Below are 18,215 nucleotides of genomic sequence, written 5' to 3' on the forward strand. Positions count from 1 at the left end.
TCGAACTCAGAGGAAGAGGAACTATTGGTCTTCTTCTACAGAGGAGGAGAGATTGAAGAGGTGTTGGAAAAGCACCATAAGGGAGTACCTTTAACCTTCACACAGGATCCCGAATGCCCTCCGTAGATAGCTGTGGAGCTCATAACGTTGCCCGTGACGTATATGCTGCAGGGACTGAATGAGGAATAACGCTTGTGGCCGGGCGGATCCCGCCTTGGTCTTGAATGAGGCGTGGGGGATGGCGGAGTATATGGGCACAAGCGATGTTGGTGAGGAATAGTGACATGTGGTTGAAAAGACTCAGTGTTATAATGTTTATTGTATAATGTTTAATGATTATTGCATGTTATTGTGTTTAAGAGGCTTAACGCCCCAATTCTTAAATGGACTATTAGTCCAAAAATTGTAAAACTGAAGTAAGAGGTTCATTACCTCGTTTTGTCTTTTTCTGTTAAAAAAAACGAGAGAATTATGTTTTAGAGAAGCAAAAACAGGCGGGCGTTTTTTGTCTTCTCCTATTAATATCATCCTTTTCATCATTCACCTCGTCAATGTCTTTGTCCAGCCCGCAAGCTACTCTATATCATGCCTTTATGGCAAAATTTTTTAAATAAAGTAGCTTGCTCACCAAACACATGGTTCCGGATTCAGTCCCACCGCATGGCACCTTGGGCAAGTATCTTCTACTATAGCCTCGGGCCGAACAAAGCCTTGTGAGTGGATTTGGTAGACGGAAACGGAAAGAAAGCACGTCGTATATATGTATATATATATATATGTGTGTGTATTTGTGTGTGTGTGTATATGTTTGTGTGTCTGTGTTTGTCCCACCAACCTCGCTTGACAACCGATGCTGGTGTGTTTACGTCTCCGTAACTTAGCGGTTCGGCAAAAGACCGATAGAATAATTATTAGGCGTACAAAGAATAAGTCCTGGGGTCGATTTGCTCGACTAAAGGCGGTCCTCCAGCATGGCCGCAGTCAAATTACTGAATCAAGTAAAAGAGACAATTTTTTTAAAAATGCGAAGAGAAACATTTTCCCAAGCAGCTTTCTCTACTGGGTTTAATTTTTCTTGAAAAAGTTCATCACAGATTAGTGTGCGAATTTCTGGTCCATTAAAAACACTAGCTTTGATCTTAGCTTCACTCTTACTAGAAACAAATTTTTCCCTGAGATATTTGAATCCTACACCGCCTTCATTTATGGCCTTAACAAAATTCTTAAATAAGCCAACTTTAATGTGTAAAGGGGGAAGATAAATTTTCTGCGAGTCAACTAAAGAGATATATTTAACGTTGTATTTCCCTGGAGTGAAATCACTTCTCTTTGGCCACTCTTTTTGATCAAAGCGATGCTTGTCATCTCTGCTTGTCCAAAAGCACAAAAAACACTGATGCGTTGTATACTCCATTTGCAACCCAAGAAGCAAACCAATAACTTTCGAGTCCCCGCATATTTTCCACTTGTGTTCAGAATGCTTAATCAAGTGCAAAATTTTATCCCTTGATTCATAAGTTTCCTTTAATCCTACAGTATGTGCTAGTGGTATTGAAAGTTTTTGATTGCTATTATGCAGCAAAGCAGCTTTTAAGCTTGCTTTTCTGGAATCTTTGAAGAGTTTCCATTCTTCAGGATTATGGCTGTACCCCACCTCACGCAGGAGTCCTTCAACATCAAAACAAAAACAAATACCGTCTTTCTCCGTAAAAAATCCATGTAATTCTGTATGCAGTTTTCGAAAATACGAGCATTATACATCATCGTGTTAAAGATCCCATTGTTTCAACCTGGAGCTAAGTAGTTCTGACTTTTCTTTTGTTAAACCCAAGTCTTTAACTAAATCATTTAACTCAAGTTGACTTAATAAATAAGGAACATTTTTGAAGATCCTGGTTCATCACAGGGATGTGCTGCATCACTAGGCACGACTTCAATTGAAGTAGATGCAGTGCTTTCTTCACTTAAACTATCTTTGTCAAAAGATGAAAGAGGTTCTGGAATTTAAATATTTTCAGCACTATGAGCAACTGATATTAAAGCTGAAGGGCAATCTGGATAAATAATCTTGGATTTGTTCTTCTTTGAGAAACCTGTGATGTTAGTTAAGCAGAAATAACAATCGGTATAGTGGTTTGTTGGTTCGCGCCATATCATTGGTAATGCAAATGGCATACTTTTCCATTTACCATTCAGCCATTGGGTTAGTGCTATAGAGCAGATTTTGTAACAAACATGAGGCCCCCACAGTTTACCTTGATACCCAACTTTGCACCCAAAGCAAAACTTGTAAGCATTTAAAAATTTCTTTGTAAGCATATTTCTCTGATCTTTTGGTGCAAATTTTCCACACACTTAACAAAAGCTGTTCGGGTGATTAACACAAATGTTTCTGCTCATCATAAGTACATACAGTAATAACCTAAATCAACACTCAAAGAAGCCTATCAGTTAACTAAAATATAAAATATAAAATGTAAATCATCAAAATATATTTCTCAAAAAAAAAAAAAAAAAAATTAAAATTATAGAATGTACTGAAAGTATGGCTATCATGAAACAGTTTTTTCCATCTCTAAATTTCAAACATTGATCACTTTAATAAATAACAAAACTACTTTTCATATAACCTGGCTCCCTATTTGATGTCCTTTGTTATGTCCTGCAGTTATCAAGAAAAGTGAGTGTGTGTGGTTTACTATAATAGCCTACCGTGAGGACAACTTTACTATAATTACAGCGATAACGAAGTAAAATGAATTCTCATCTTTTGTAGCAATTTAACAGGTATCCTACATTTTCTTCTGATAGCACTTAACTTTGTTTCACTGATAAGTTTATGAATGAAAATCGAAAGCAAATAGCCTACTACTTTGTCAATATTATCAATTGGTTGGAAAATCTGATGCTTTGAATAAGTAAAAATTCTACACGTGCTGTCTGAAAACTGATGTCACATTGGGATTCAGCACCTTCAAGTTACTCTAAATCAGCTCAAAATGTTTAAATAGTATGACAATTTTTCTTTCTTTTTAGCCCAGTGTAATTAAACTCAAGTAAACACTGGACAGAAAATGAACACGTATCCTTTTCCTTTTTTTTTTTCAATTATTTTTTTAATAATTATTATTTTAAAAAATTAACAAAGACTTCGCAAAGATATATTTACTCAAGCATCTATATGACATTTAGTGAAGCATCTATACAAGGTATCAAATTTGGGGGAAGGGTTTAAGCCGATTACATCGACCCGAGCGCGTAAGTGATACTTATTTAATCAATCCCGAGAGGATGAAATGCAAAGTCGACCGCGGCAGAATTTGAACTCAGAATATGAAGACAAATGAAATACCGCAAAGCATTTTACCCGGCGTGCTAACGATTCTGCTAGCACGCCACCCTTAGTTAAACATATACATATGAACGCAATGGAAACGTTTTCGGAAAACTTTTAATTACCTTCAGTTATCTCCCTTAGTGAATCTAACTTCCTCTGCAAGGGAAATAACTCCGGCTTCAATGTAAAGGGAGGTAATTCAGATTTTAACTACGTAACATTGATTTTAAATTTACACAGTTAAACTAACAAGGAAGTTTTTGTACAACTCGTGAAACAAAAAGAAAAAAGGCATAAGTTACTTTTGTTCAATTCACAGGTTATTAACAATTTTCTGACTGATGCGCATGTTTTTTTTTTACGGATTCATACATACAGTCATACCATACGAGGCTAAACATCGATCCAAAATGCCTTTGAATGTCGCATCATTTCCCTTCGGCAACATTTTCTAGCTATCAAGTGTCGAAGTGCATCCCTTGACCAAGCTTGCATACGAGAGGCTGATAGCCTCATAAGACTTGGAAGGCAGCTCCTCGAGCAACGCTCTTTGTCTGATAACCTAGAATACATGCCCAAAGAAGTCGCACGACTCTACCGCAGCATATCATCAGATGAAAGGAAGAACCTATATGAACAGAAGACTTTGCATGGATATGTCAGTAGAAAGCTCCGTGATGATAGTAACCTCGATCACCAAAGAAGTTTATCATGGATTTGTTGCCGGATTACTACCTCCCACTTTCAAGGGTATGCGTTTGCAAACCAGGAACAGGAAATATCAACCAAGTACCTGATACATAAAGAGATAGAGATGCAAGAAAAACTGTAAGTTGTGACAAGCGATGCAGACTTTGTGGAGTTCATACTGAAGATGCCACGCATATCATAAGCAATTGTCCGAAAATGTCATCACGATATTATCTATCGATGAGACATGGTGTTGTAGCTAGAATACTCTACAATGAAATCCGTCGGAAGGATAATCCCGAGGACAAAGAAATAAGAACCGCAAGCCATGGTAGAAGCCATAGCCACTAACAATAAAAATGTAAAGGAATACTGGTGAAATGTATCAGGGAAGACCTCAATAAAATGTAAGCACACCAGACCTGATATAAAGGCTTGGGATAGAGAAGAGAGACTGCACAAGTGAGGAAGTTAGCTGCCCAGCAGATGTTAACATAAAGCTAAAGATAGTGAAAAAGAGAATACCTACGTTGAACTATTGAGAAATCTGCGTTGAACTATTGAGAACTATTGACAATCCAGATTACAAGTTCAAGTTTATATCTGTAATTACTGGGAAACCGGTATATGTATTACACTGCCTAAATACCATTCTTGAGATATTTAGGCTTCTCAAAACCAGAAAAGAGAAAGCTAGTTCGAAGGCTACAGATCCAATCCATCACTGGAACTGTAAAAATTTGTAAAACTTTCCAGAAGTTTATCATTTAAATATATATGAGCATATCCAGACGTGCAACTATATGCATGAGATTACATACATAAAACATACAAATCTGCACATCCATACATGCATACATACATACATACATACATACATACATACATACATACATACATACATACATACATACATACAAAAATACCCTGTTGATGATGTTGAAATTTCAATGAAGGAGTCTTGGATCGAGGTTAGAAAGAGTGAAGTGCGTGCGAATGGGACCGCCCCCCTCCCCCCATTACCACCCTAATCAACTCCGCTGCGCAAGTTTTGTTCTCACACCACTTATCTCAACTTCTCCCCAATTAAGTCCTTCGGCAACGAGCAACAGATGACGGGAGCAAGAACTGTATGATGTTATAAGCCCTTAGTCTGGATCCTGCACATGGGTGACGCAGGCAATACGGCCGACTCGATGTTACCCTGGGACTGCACATCGATTCGTGTTCTACCTGCTTGACCAGGTGGACCTTTTAAGGACTAGCACCGCCTGCCTCAGCTGAAGAGAGGCCTATGAAATGTGGTCTAAAAGACGCCAATCCTTTTTCGCCTGGCCAGGAAATCGCACCTGGTAGGCCATTCCACACTGTACTCGATGATTAAAAGGAAAATCCTCTCATTTTTGCTACCTGCAACATACGAACCTTGATACACCATGATGACCACGTTGGGGCCACGCTCATCGCCTCTGAACTCAAACGATACAATGTGGATATCACTGCACTCAGCGAAACAAGATTTCCTGATGAATGCTTTCTCACTGGGATACATATACTTCTGGAAAGGCCTTCCTCAATGCAATAATAGAATTCATGGTGTTGGATTTACTGTCCGTTCGTCATTACTGGAGAACATCTCTTCGATTGCAACCGATATAAGTGAAAGGCTGATGACTTTCCGAATTCTCCTCAGTAACAAAGTGCACGCCACTATCTTCAGTGTCTATTCCCCAATATTAGAGACTATTAAAGACACGAAAGATACCTTCTACGAGTCTCTTAACTCGGTTAAGAGAAGGTTACGTCGCACAGACAAAGGTATTCTTGGAGATTTCAGTGATAGAGTCGGTTTCAATGTAAACATCTGGCCCAGAGATCTCGGTTCTCATGGGATGGGCAAAATGAATACCAATGGTCTTCACCTTTTGCGCCTGTGTGCCGAGCACAATCTCGTGATTACGAAGACCATTTTTCAGCAGCCCAATAAATACAAGTTCTACTGGAGACATCTTCGTTCCAAGATGTGGCATCTCCTCGATTACGTGAGCGTTCGTGAACATGATCAGAAAGTTGTCCTCCATATCAAATATATGCGTGATGCAGAATGTTGGACCGATCACCGCATGTATGTGTCCTCAGATCCGCCCTCCTGCCACGAAAAGCAAAGTGTTTCCCATACTCAATGTGGCCTGTTTTTCCAGTACAACGAAACAAGATAAGCTTCAAGAAAACCTCGCTACTGCCTTCCCACTTCTTCCAGCTCTTTCAGTTCCAAAAGAGCTCCATCGCAATATGGAAAAAACATTGAGAATTATATTGAACAAATCGAGGTCGAACAGAATGAATTCAATTCACTCTGGGACTCTGCCATGTCCATCATTTGACAAACTACTGAATCCACTCTTGGAAAAACCCACATGAAGAACCTTGATTTGTTTAATGAATCTGCAGACATCATCCAAACTCTTTTGTAGACGAAGAACCATGCTCATAACGCCCACCTCACAAATTCTTGTACCTTAGCCTCAAAGTGGTTTCTGAAGCACAAAATGTCTGGTGGCTCCGCAACTCCGAAAAGATCCAATGTTTGGCTGACGAAAATAAATCTTGCGAATTCTACAACTCGATTAAACATATCTTCGGTCCTTCGCACTGCCCGATTGCACCTGCCCGTGCCGCTGACGGCAATACTTTAATTAAAGAAAAAGAAAAGATCTTTGCGCAATAGACTTCTGCTTACAAATTCAGAAACCAACAACAAATATTGAACGTGAAACTTTACAGAAGCTCAGCTGTTCATTTAAATAACGGTGCGTATGATTCTGGTTTTCAGGCTGGACACACGCGCTTATTCTCCTCGCTTCATTCCAAGAATTTCCAAGAAACATGCGAGAACGGTATTACGAGGCAATGGCTTTAGTAAGTTAACATGGCTCGTCTGATATTTTCATTTTATAACATTTAATTCAAATTGACCAGAAATTAAGGATAACTTATTTCATGATCTGGGAGCAAGGTATTTCAAACTGAAACTAAAATAACTTTTGAATGATGTTAAAACGAGACACGTTTTCGATGGAGTTGCTTACTCATTTGCCCATCCATGAGTATCAGAAGAAACGATCACCATGTGGCCATATCTTGATAATATTACATGCAGATGACCCGTTGAGAATAGATCAGATTGTTTGCGATGAAGGAAGATGGACAGTGAAGTTGTACAGGATGAAGTAAAACGGCATTTTCATGGGAGACATGTGAGTGCACCTGGAGTGATGTCGCGCTTGCACGAAAACAGAATACATAACAAATCCCATGCTATTATACTGGCTGCCAGTGCATTTTCAACAAGAATCCGTCTTTTTCAGAGAAGGTAATGAGAACGAAGCGTTAGAGAGAGACAGAGCTGCCCGTCGTAACACACCGCTGCCATCATGGTTTGTCCTTAGTAAATGATACAGAAATACAAGACGCCGGTTGCATATTGATATTCCTTATCATTATGTGTGTGACAAAGGGATGACTGTTTGGAAACTACACGAGAGATGAGTAGAGAGAATTATTTCAAGACTTTAGTTTCCAAGTCCAAAGCAAGAAGAAATATTTTATCTGAGATTGTTATTGTCATATTTTGAAGAAGCTCGCACTTTTTGATGATCTTAAAACAGCTGATGGTGTACGATATAAGTTATGATGAAATAGCTGTCATTGTTTTAAAAAAACACAAGTGGAAATATACTTTATAAATGAGTGCGACCCATTTTTTCAACTCACAGCGGGAAATGTTACATTTAAGAATTATTGGAATTAAAAAAAAAAAATTTTAACTCCAAAGTCTTTAGATACGAAATTTATCAATGGTTGCTTTAATTGTTTTGACAAAATTTTTGGTATTTTTCGCTTGTGTGTAGTACGTACGTGTAAGCAAACACACATACATTCACATGCACGCACGCACATAGACACACAACCATACATATGTATATATATATATATATATAGCAACGAATTGCCTCACCACACACCGAATTTAGAAATAGCAGTCAAAGAGTTATAGCTATTCTTTCTACTAAAAGGGAGATCTCAGTAAAAACACAGCACTTGAAAGGCAAACACAGACAGGTAAGAGAGAATGAAATAACGGCAATCTATCATACAATTTTAAGTCACCTACGGACGTACGTTTCGAAATTAAGTTTTAGGAAAGCATAAGAATTAGATAATTATATCTTACCCAACTTCTTTTCTGTGGATGAAAGTTTGTGTCCTACGCTGATGAGAAAAGAAGTTGGGTAAGATATAATTATCTAATTCTTATGCTTTCCTAAAACGTAATTTCGAAACGTACGTCCGTAGGTGACTTAAAATTGTATGATAGATTGCCGTCATTTCATTCTCTCTTACCTGTCTGTGTTTGCCTTTCAAGTGCTGTGTTTTTACTGAGATCTCCCTTTTAGTAGAAAGAATAGCTATAACTCTTTGACTGCTATTTCTAAATTCGGTGTGTGGTGAGGCAATTTGTTGCTAAACCCTTAATTGCTTAGTATTACTTAAACTTTCCTCGAATGAGGCTTTTACATGCCGAAATCTACTTGGTTTAATTAATAATTATTCCAAATTAATTAATTTCACCCTATATTGTTACTGATAACCATATTTCATCTCAGTAATGACCACAGCATCTTGTCTTGGCTACACGCGGGTGGGAAGGGGCTGGTGACACAAACTTTCATTCACACTTTGAATTTGGTGGTACTGGTAACGGCTTTAGCTCGCTCTGATACTGAGTTGAGATGATGCCTTCTAGTTTCTCGAAATTTAATATACAATTATTCATAATTGTAGTGTCCTACGCTGATGAGAAAAGAAGTTGGGTAAGATATAATTATCTAATTCTTATGCTTTCCTAAAACTTAATTTCGAAACGTACGTCCGTAGGTGACTTAAAATTATATGATAGATTGCCGTCATTTCATTCTCTCTTACCTGTCTGTGTTTGCCTTTCAAGTGCTGTGTTTTTACTGAGATCTCCCTTTTAGTAGAAAGAATAGCTATAACTCTTTGACTGCTATTTCTAAATTCGGTGTGTGGTGAGGCAATTCGTTGCTAAACCCTTAATTGCTTAGTATTACTTAAACTTTCCTCGAATGAGGCTTTTACATGCCGAAATCTACTTGGTGTAATTAATAATTATTCTAAATTAATTAATTTCACCCTATATTGTTACTGATATATATATATATATATATATATATATTATATATATATATATATATATATATATATATAAATGTATGTATGTATGTATCATCTGGTGATCTTATGCCATCTCAAGCGTTAAGTCAATACCTTTTCATCCGGAATATCTTTATAAGGTGTATTGAATAGATACAAACACTTCACTTGAGGAATAAAATGCCAGCTAATAGCGATAAATCGATACGAAGTTCATATAATGATTATCCTTCATCAAGAAGATAGATTTGAAGTAGTAACATCTCGTTCTTGACAGCCATTTCTACCTAGAAAACAGACGGGATGTTGAGGAGGAATAGTTTTTTCAAATTATTTGTATGTAAGCGTCTCATTTTATCTTTAATATATCATGTTTTTGATTATATAATATTTTAGCCATCACAACTGAGACTCCACTTATATAAATATGTATGTATGTATGTATGTATGTATGTATGTATGTATGATTTTAGAGTTGTTGCTCATTTATTCACCACTGAGTATCACAAGGAACGATTGTCATGTGGCCATATCTTAATAATGTTACATGCAGACGACCCGTTGACACAACAAGATCTCTCAATGCAGAGCAACGTTTGCATAACCAAATACCTGCCAACATGGACGACTACGTTTCGTGGAAACAATTGTAGGGTTTACAAATAAATGTTCTTCTATACTCCTTCCTCTTGACTCCGACTTATTCAATTATACATCTACACAGACATGAGAGAAGTAAATAGACGTCCCATATAAAATATTGCTCTATGTTTATCCTAACTAGGAAATGTTTATATTTTTTATTAATTGACATTTTTGTGTCATGTTTTATACGAGACCGTTTAATCATGTCATGTACAAAAAATGCCTTGGAACTGTCTGAATTTCAAAGAGGCCTATTGAGGGTCATTCCGAAGGTAGACATAGCGTAAAATCACAGAAGAACTTGGGCTCCCGCTTTCTACGGTTGATATAGTGAATATGCAATTCACCAGATAGAGGAAGGAATCCACTTCACTTCGCGAAGATTAACCAGAGCCTTCTGACAAGACCCTTCTCTTTGCTAAGAGAATTGTGGGGGATAATTCTCGTTGCTAGGCCTCTACCATAGCAGAATAAGTTATGTTAGTCCCAGAACAGCTATCAGGTATCTCCACAAACTTGGTTACTATGGCAGAGCAACAAGAAGGAAACCACTTCTTCGAGCAGCCAACACCAAGCGGATAAAAGATTGGGCCAGTGAGATGGTAGAGAGGCCACTAGAATTTTGGGACACTGCAATAGTCTCTGATGAGTCTAGATTGCTGTATTTCCTGACAGTGGTCGAGTGTCGGTCTGGAGACTCTGTGATCAAAACTTTAATGTGAAAAGATTCCGGCCAAGAAACACGGCAGCTATTCTGTGATGATCTGGGGAGCAATTTGGAGCAATGATTGATCAGAGTTGGTGGAGTGTGAGAGAAAGATAAACTCAGAAAAATTTATGTTCACATTGCAGAAAGGACACCTTCCAATCTTCTTCAGTTGTGAAATGATCAAAGAAGACTATTTATGAAAGATAGGGCTCCTTGTCACACAGCTAAAATGAGATGAGAATGGCATTAAAAAGCTTCCATGACCAAGCCAGTCACCAGATATGAACTCTAATGAACATTTCTGGGACATAATGGACAAGACACTTCATAAAAATAACAAGAAAGCATCATCAAAGCCAGAACTTTTGAGATTACTGCATGAAACTTGGCAAGAAATTTTGCAAGAGAATATTCGTCATCTAATCAGTAAGATGCCTAATAGGGGCTTTGCATTGAAAAATGCATAGGGCATGTCTACTAAGTAGTAGATATTCACATTATGAAAATTATTAAATAATTTGTATGTATTATTTCAGATTTGAATAAATTTCAATGATTGTAAAGGTGTCTATTTACTTCTGTTATGTCTGTGTATGTATGTAAGTATGTATATATGTATCTATGTATATACATATATATGTGTAAAAAAAACAAAGTTAGTGGTTGAAAATAAACAACATAAATGGTCACACAACTTCAAATCATCCCCATAAATTCATACCGTAGAATGATGGATCCTCAGAACGGGAAACTTCTCTGATGAAGATTTTTTTCCTGATGAAGGGGCCGCTGCCGGTTTGGTGTTTTAATGTGTAATGGATCGTGGCAGTGGCTCTTGAAACGGCCGTAGACGTGGATTTATTCTTACATTATTTTGGATTCCTTTTTCTTTGGGACTTGACGCCGGATGTATCCCGGATTCACTTAAAATTTAACAGTCTACCTAGTATATTATTTTCAATCGCCTCGCTATATACATTTATATTTTCTTCATATGTTTTTCTTCATACACTTTTTACAGTTTTTCACACGTTTTTTTTTTATATGTACATATACATGTACATTCTTATAACTTCGGGCTTGGTGTCACAAGAAGTTTTGTTCGTCTCTCGCTCAACTGCACCTCACACTTAATAATCAAGGGGTTGCAGTCTGGAGAGTAAGGTGGCCAGACGTTAGCGATGATGTGGTTGCAGAAATTGTCTGACAGTAATAGGGGTCTCTCGGCAGCCAACCTCTTGACCCAGGACAGCACTACCTCCTCCAGGCCTTCGTGTTGAATCAGAGGCCGTGTGAGAAGATGACTGGAGGTATAACTTCGCAATCACTAATGATCACTCCAAAAACCATGATGTTCACAGTATGTTTGATTTTTATCTCTCTTGGTACATGTCCTCAGATTGCACTGTCCTCAGATTGACACCCAAACATTCTTAAATGTTCGTATTGGAACTTCCGGTGCGAATGCCAAGCAGTACGGTATGTCATTTCCAAATTTCTGGCAGCGTGAATCGCGTCATTGTGTTGTTTTTCTTACAGACGGTGCCCAACTGTCTCTACTATACTGTGTAGTCGACAAAATACAAAAACAAAGAATGCAGCTACGCGAAATTTAAAATATAAAATGGCAACAATTTACATATTGCACCCTCTCCCTCTCCCTCTCTATCCCTCTTTCTCTCTCCCGTTCTTTCTCTCTCTCTCGCTGTCTCTCTCTGTTCTCTCTCTCTCTATATATATATGTGTGTATACACACGCACACACACACGCACGCACACACATACACACACACACACACACACACACTCACACACACACACACATATATATATATATATATATATATATATATATATATATAATATATGCATGAATATATCCTTGGGTGTATTTCATTTGAGAGGTTTTTATTCATATTTTATTCTCTCGGATATAGATGAATATATGCTGTCTACTATTTTATTAGATCAGTTAATGTCTAGAGAATGTGTTGTGATACATTGCTTCGTTGTGATTCTTTACAGTATGGGTTGTGTAAAATGTAAATATTTTATTGTCTGGTGATTATACAAGGAATGTTTTGTATGCAGAGAATAGGATTATTTGAGATGTACGATTAAATTGAAAGACAAAAAGATCTTGATATTATTGTTCTATTCTTTTCCTTGATATCTTTATCTGTCATTCCCAAGTTGATTGTGGTCAGGTCGCTGTAAAGTCTCATGTTTCATGCATACTATTATTACTTCTTATCCATTCTTGTCTTCAAATGATGGTACATGTTCCAGTGAAGATAGATTCCTTTCCAGGAAAAAAATTGCTCTTGGCAAGGAATGAATCACAAGAAACTATGTTGTCAACTATCTCATTATATTTTTACTTGTATAGTCTACGTTCCGCATACAGAAGGAAGTCTTACGAAATATTCCATCGTATTATTTTAAACCAATGCCTATTCAGTGAGTCATTTTCACACAAAAATTATTTTCTATGATCTGGTTAAATACATATTGGGGTATATTTTCTAACGAATATCTGATAAGACTAAAACATGTCCGGAGTTATCCCCAGACTTACTAAAATTTAGTAATCAATTTCAATTTCGGAATTCTCTCCCTTCCATCTCTTGACAATGGTTATTATTCATTCAGGTGGGGTTTTTCTCTTCAATACCTGCGTAATTTCGATCAATTAAAAAACTTTTTGGTTCACTACTCTTTGCCCTGCTCCTTATATACGTAATACTTTCACAATCTTTTCTGAAGTGTCCAGAATTTTCTCTTCCAAGAAATACTGATGCTTCTTGTCTTAATTGAAATAGCATTTCCTTTTCTTTCTTCGTCTTCTCCTTTTTCCATTTCTGTTCCTCTCTCTTTATCTCACTCTCACTCCTCCTCTCCATCTCCTTTTGTTTATCTTTCTATCCCTCTCCAATTTATCGCTCTCCCTCATTATTTCAATGGATAATTTTATGGTGATGTAGTGGTGGTCATCGTCGTATTTGATATCGAATTATGCTTGTAGCACTTCTCTTTCCTATTCATTTCATCTTTATTCTTTGTAAATGAATGTTAAACGTGAATATGAAATATGAAATATTTTACAAAATAAATTTTCGTTGCAGTTCTCTTCTACATCTCATTGACACTTGGAAATGGACGTGAGTAGATTTATATCAATAAATAGACCTATATGTGTGAACATTATGAAAATCGCTACACAAACATTTAATTTATAAGTTCAGTGTAGGAAAATATTTTCCTTCTCAAAGTAAATTAGTTGAAAAGAAAATTTTAAAAACTGAGTTCAATAAAAAACAGCCGCATGATGACGAATTCAATTCTTAACATAATTTCTACTGGTTAAAATTCAATTTTTCGTCAGTTAGCAGGCATTTTGTTAAATTTGACCAAGTGCTGACATTGGGGCAAACTTTACAACAGACAACCTTTAAACATTATAGAACATAGCATATGAATCATTTAAATAATAGAATTAATTAAACAACTTTAAAAACTCATTTTGATTAAACAGATAATATATTCCAAGATGCTTTGTACCTACACTATGGTAGTAACAACTTTATCCCTTCTTCCTGGTAAAGATATCAATGTTGATCGTCAAACATTTAATATTTAATTTTTTTATTATTATCTATATTCACAATCTTTTATTTTTGTCTTTGTATTTTGGTTGTTTAATTTTCCTGGCTTTGTTACAGTTGAATATCTGAAGTATTTTTTGAAAGTAGAAAACTGCCTTCTCAAGGAAGGTAAAACATTGATGACACTTGACGTGGATGACTCCAGCTGTTCGAAGAGGTGTTTTGAAATTTCTACATGTAAATCCTTCGTGAGCAGAGCGATAAGTCCAAGCTGTATTTTATACGAAGATGACGCAACAGAGAAGGCACTAATACAAACAACTAATACATATTTTTATCAGTTGAGAAGATCTGTGCCGACCAAGTATACAGACGGTAAACAAATTTGAATCTTTTTGTGTCTATTTCATTCCTTGACTCGTATTCTATGGTTTATTCCAAAGAGAGACAATACTGTCGGCATTTGAAAAGTCTCAACGATTTCTCTGGTCAATGTAGAATGGTGTCTGTAGATAAAAATAATTTGTAGAGATTTCGTTTCAGAGAGTGAAAATTTTAATTGTGGATTGGGACACAAAATCACCAAGAGTAGTAGTAGTAGTAGTAGTTGTTGTTGTTGTAGTTAAGTAGAGGGGAACGGTTTTATAAGTCATCATTGACAGCTAGAAACCCAGAACAGATAGATTGAAAGATAGATAGATAGATAGAGAGAGAGGGGGGAGATAGAGAGATAGGGAAGATAGATAGATAGATAGATAGATAGATAGATAGATAGATAGATAGATAGATAGATAGGTAGATAGGTAGATAGATAGATAGATAGATAGATAGATAGATAGATAGATAGATAGATAGATTAGTTGGTTGATAAATAGATAGATAGAGAGAGAGAGAGAGAGAGAGAGAGAGAGAGAGATCTGATCATCCACATCATATAATTCAGTCAAATCCGAATATCCAATTTTTGCGGATAAAATAGATTTGTACAGACATAGGGAATTTCTGGAAACATGCAAATGTTCTTGTACACCATTATGTCAAACGCGGTCACAGTGAATCACGATAAAAGCAAATAGCAAATGAGATAGCTAAGATTAGCAAAGAAAGTCTAACTTTCAGGAATAATTTTAGCAAACAACTTTAGTACAATATGTGATATAATTCCTTTAGTAATTAACTGACACCGAAATTTCGCCGGCATTTCAAAAGTATTGCATGAAAGTTACCAGCATGTTGCGGAAACTTATCCTCGTTTCGAAAAAATATTTCCTCAGCCACCTATTGTAGTCTTTAGATGAGATAAGAATATAAGAGAACTATTAACCTCTTCTTCTGCACGCTGTTCCTTAAAAAACAGCCACAAGAGAGGTAAAGCTTGTTCATTGTGCAACATGTGTCAAGTGAATTCCATCAGGAATCACAGCAGAAATGCTATAATTTATACACAAGGTGGGACATGTAGAGATTCCCATTTGGTGTATGCGGCAGAATGCACGAAAGACAACTTGATTTATGTTGGTTGTACAACAGAACAATTAAACAAAATATTTAATGGGCACAGATATGACGTCAGGCACAATGACAGTAGTTCGACAGAACTTGCCGAACATTTTGCTGCAAACGGATGCAATTTTGAAAAAGACTTGAAAGTGCGTATTCTCAGAAAATATTCTGAATTTGCTACACTTTCAGTACTCAAAAGGCATGAGAAGAAATATGTTTTGTTTGCGTGTTATTAACATCGCGCCCTGGAGGAATGACTAAAATGACAGGAGAATTCCATCATAGTTACACAAAATTGTTTGATTCTTCTCTATTCTTTTCTCTTTTCTTTCTTTTTCCTCCTTTTTCTTTCTTTTTCTTTTTACCAGTTGTAGACAGATTCAGATCGTTCATATAAAACAGATGATTTACTATAATATTATACATTTCGAACCCATACCTGGTGTTACACAGTTCGTTTGAGAGTGGGATCAATGGCATGCAAAAGAGTAATGGGTTGAAGGAGTCACCTTTGAGAGATGTCTCGTTCAATGTTGATGTTGTTAGATTGGCTCATCCCATTACTGTGGTTTAGAAAGAGACGTGAATTCCACTTCGCCATGGTACCCTGTAATAATTTGGAAACTACGACATTTATTTATGCCACCGTAAGCTGTTTTCTTCTGCTTCGGTACAGTCCAGGCAACTGATCAAAACTCTCCCACCCTTTCGTTTGGACAAGTACAGCTTATCGGTATCGCTCAATATTTTTCTGGCCTAGGTATCCATTCTCATTTTTTGCCATCATCATCATCATCATCATCATCATCATCAACATCATCATTATTATTATTATTATTATTATTATTATTATTATTTTATTATTATTATTATTATTATTCAGTAGTTTTATTTTTATAGCGTGCTTTCACTTCACTACCGAGCGCAGCTCTCTGTGCCTTGGGTATGTGCTGTGATTTGTTGTGATGCTCTGATGGTTATTGTATGGAAAGTGTTCTGCGTAGGATGTGTGCAGTGCCTAGTAGTGCAATTTTCTGCATGTTATATGTGTTTGTAAGTCCTGGTGTTTTTGTTATGTATTTGTCTGAATATTTTTTTATCATGCCTAATGCACCTACTATGATAGGAATTGTTTCTGTTTTCAGATTCCACATTCTAGTTACCTCTATTTCCAGGTCTTTGTAATTGAGAGTTTCTCCATTTCTTTTAGAGACACGTTGTCATCTGCCGGTATCGATACATCAATTAGAAAGCATTTTTTTCTTCATGATCTCTGACAACTATATCTGGTCTGTTGGCCCTAATTTTTCTATCTGTGTATATCGGCATATCCCAGAGTATGGTTGCTTTCTCGTTTTCTGTGACCTTTTCTGGTATGTGCCCATACCATCTTTTTTCTGTTGTTATTCCATAATGTTGGCATAGCTTCCAATGTATGTAGGTTCCAACTCAGTCATGTCTGTGAATATATTCCTTCTTAGCCAGAACTGGGCAGCTAGAGATAATATGATTTATTGTTTCTTGTCCATCTCCACATATTCTGCAGTTACTTGTTATATTTCTTTTCATTACATGTTTTTGGTAATTTCTGGTGGGGAGGCTTTGGTCTTGTGCTGCAATTAAAAGTCCCTCTGTTTCTGCTTTGAGTCCTGAGCTTCTCAACCATTGCTGGGATTTTTCTTTGTCTATTTCTTTTGCGTATAGTTTAGTCCAGTATTTACCATGAAGGGGCTTTTCTTGCCATCGTTTTATCATGGTTCGTTGCTGTTCTATTTTTAGTTTGGATTTCATTTGTTTTATAGCTTTTGTTGTTTCTTCCTCTTCTTCTTCTTCTTCTTCTTCATGTTTATTAGGTGTTATGATTTCTTGTTTGTATTTGTCACCTTCCTTAAATACTGAGAACAGTTTTTTGTTTTGTTTGTGTTTTGCCGCTATCTGAAGTAGATATTTTTGCAGTCCTATGGTGGTTATTTTATAGTAGTTTTCCAGCTGTATAAGGCCTCTACCACCTTCTATACGTTGTATATATAGTCTTTCTATGTCAGATTTTGGGTGATGCATCCTAGATCCTGTCATTATTTTTCTTGTTTTCCTATCTATTTTGGTCAGTTCATTTCGTGTCCAGTTAAGGATATTGTAGCTGTAACTTATAATTGGGACAGCCAAAGTGTTGATACCTTTTATCTTGTTTTTAGCATTGAGCTCTGTTTTTAGTATTGATCTAACTCGTCTATAATATTCTTTTTTATTTTCTCTTTCATTTGTGTGTGTTGTGTCTTATCTAGTTCATGGATTCCTAAGTATTTGTAAGTTTGGATTTGGTCTAATTCTTTTATTTCATTGGTTTTATCTAGTGTGATGTTATTACTCTTAACTAGTTTTCCTCTTTTCATGGTTACTTTGGCGCATTTTTCTAATCCAAATTTCATATCCATTTCTTTGGTAAATCCATGAACTGTCTTTAATAGTGTTTCCAGCTGTTTGTCATTTGC

At 36.5% G+C, this 18,215-nt stretch overlaps 1 protein-coding gene across 1 annotated transcript in view; it reads left to right on the forward strand.

Moving 5' to 3' along the window:
• Positions 1–8,307: 8,307 nt before the first annotated feature.
• The window catches only part of LOC118761173, a 17,933-nt gene continuing 8,025 nt past the window's right edge, over positions 8,308–18,215 (forward strand). Inside the window, exons 1-4 of the mRNA XM_036498896.1 lie at positions 8,308–8,319; positions 13,005–13,075; positions 13,741–13,776; positions 14,338–14,595. Coding sequence (XP_036354789.1) covers positions 14,400–14,595 — 196 coding nt within the window. The 5' untranslated portion in view covers positions 8,308–8,319; positions 13,005–13,075; positions 13,741–13,776; positions 14,338–14,399. The remainder of the gene's footprint in view (positions 8,320–13,004; positions 13,076–13,740; positions 13,777–14,337; positions 14,596–18,215) is intronic.

Source organism: Octopus sinensis, unplaced genomic scaffold (genome assembly GCF_006345805.1).
Source record: "Octopus sinensis unplaced genomic scaffold, ASM634580v1 Contig10120, whole genome shotgun sequence".
Lineage (NCBI taxonomy): Eukaryota > Metazoa > Mollusca > Cephalopoda > Octopoda > Octopodidae > Octopus > Octopus sinensis.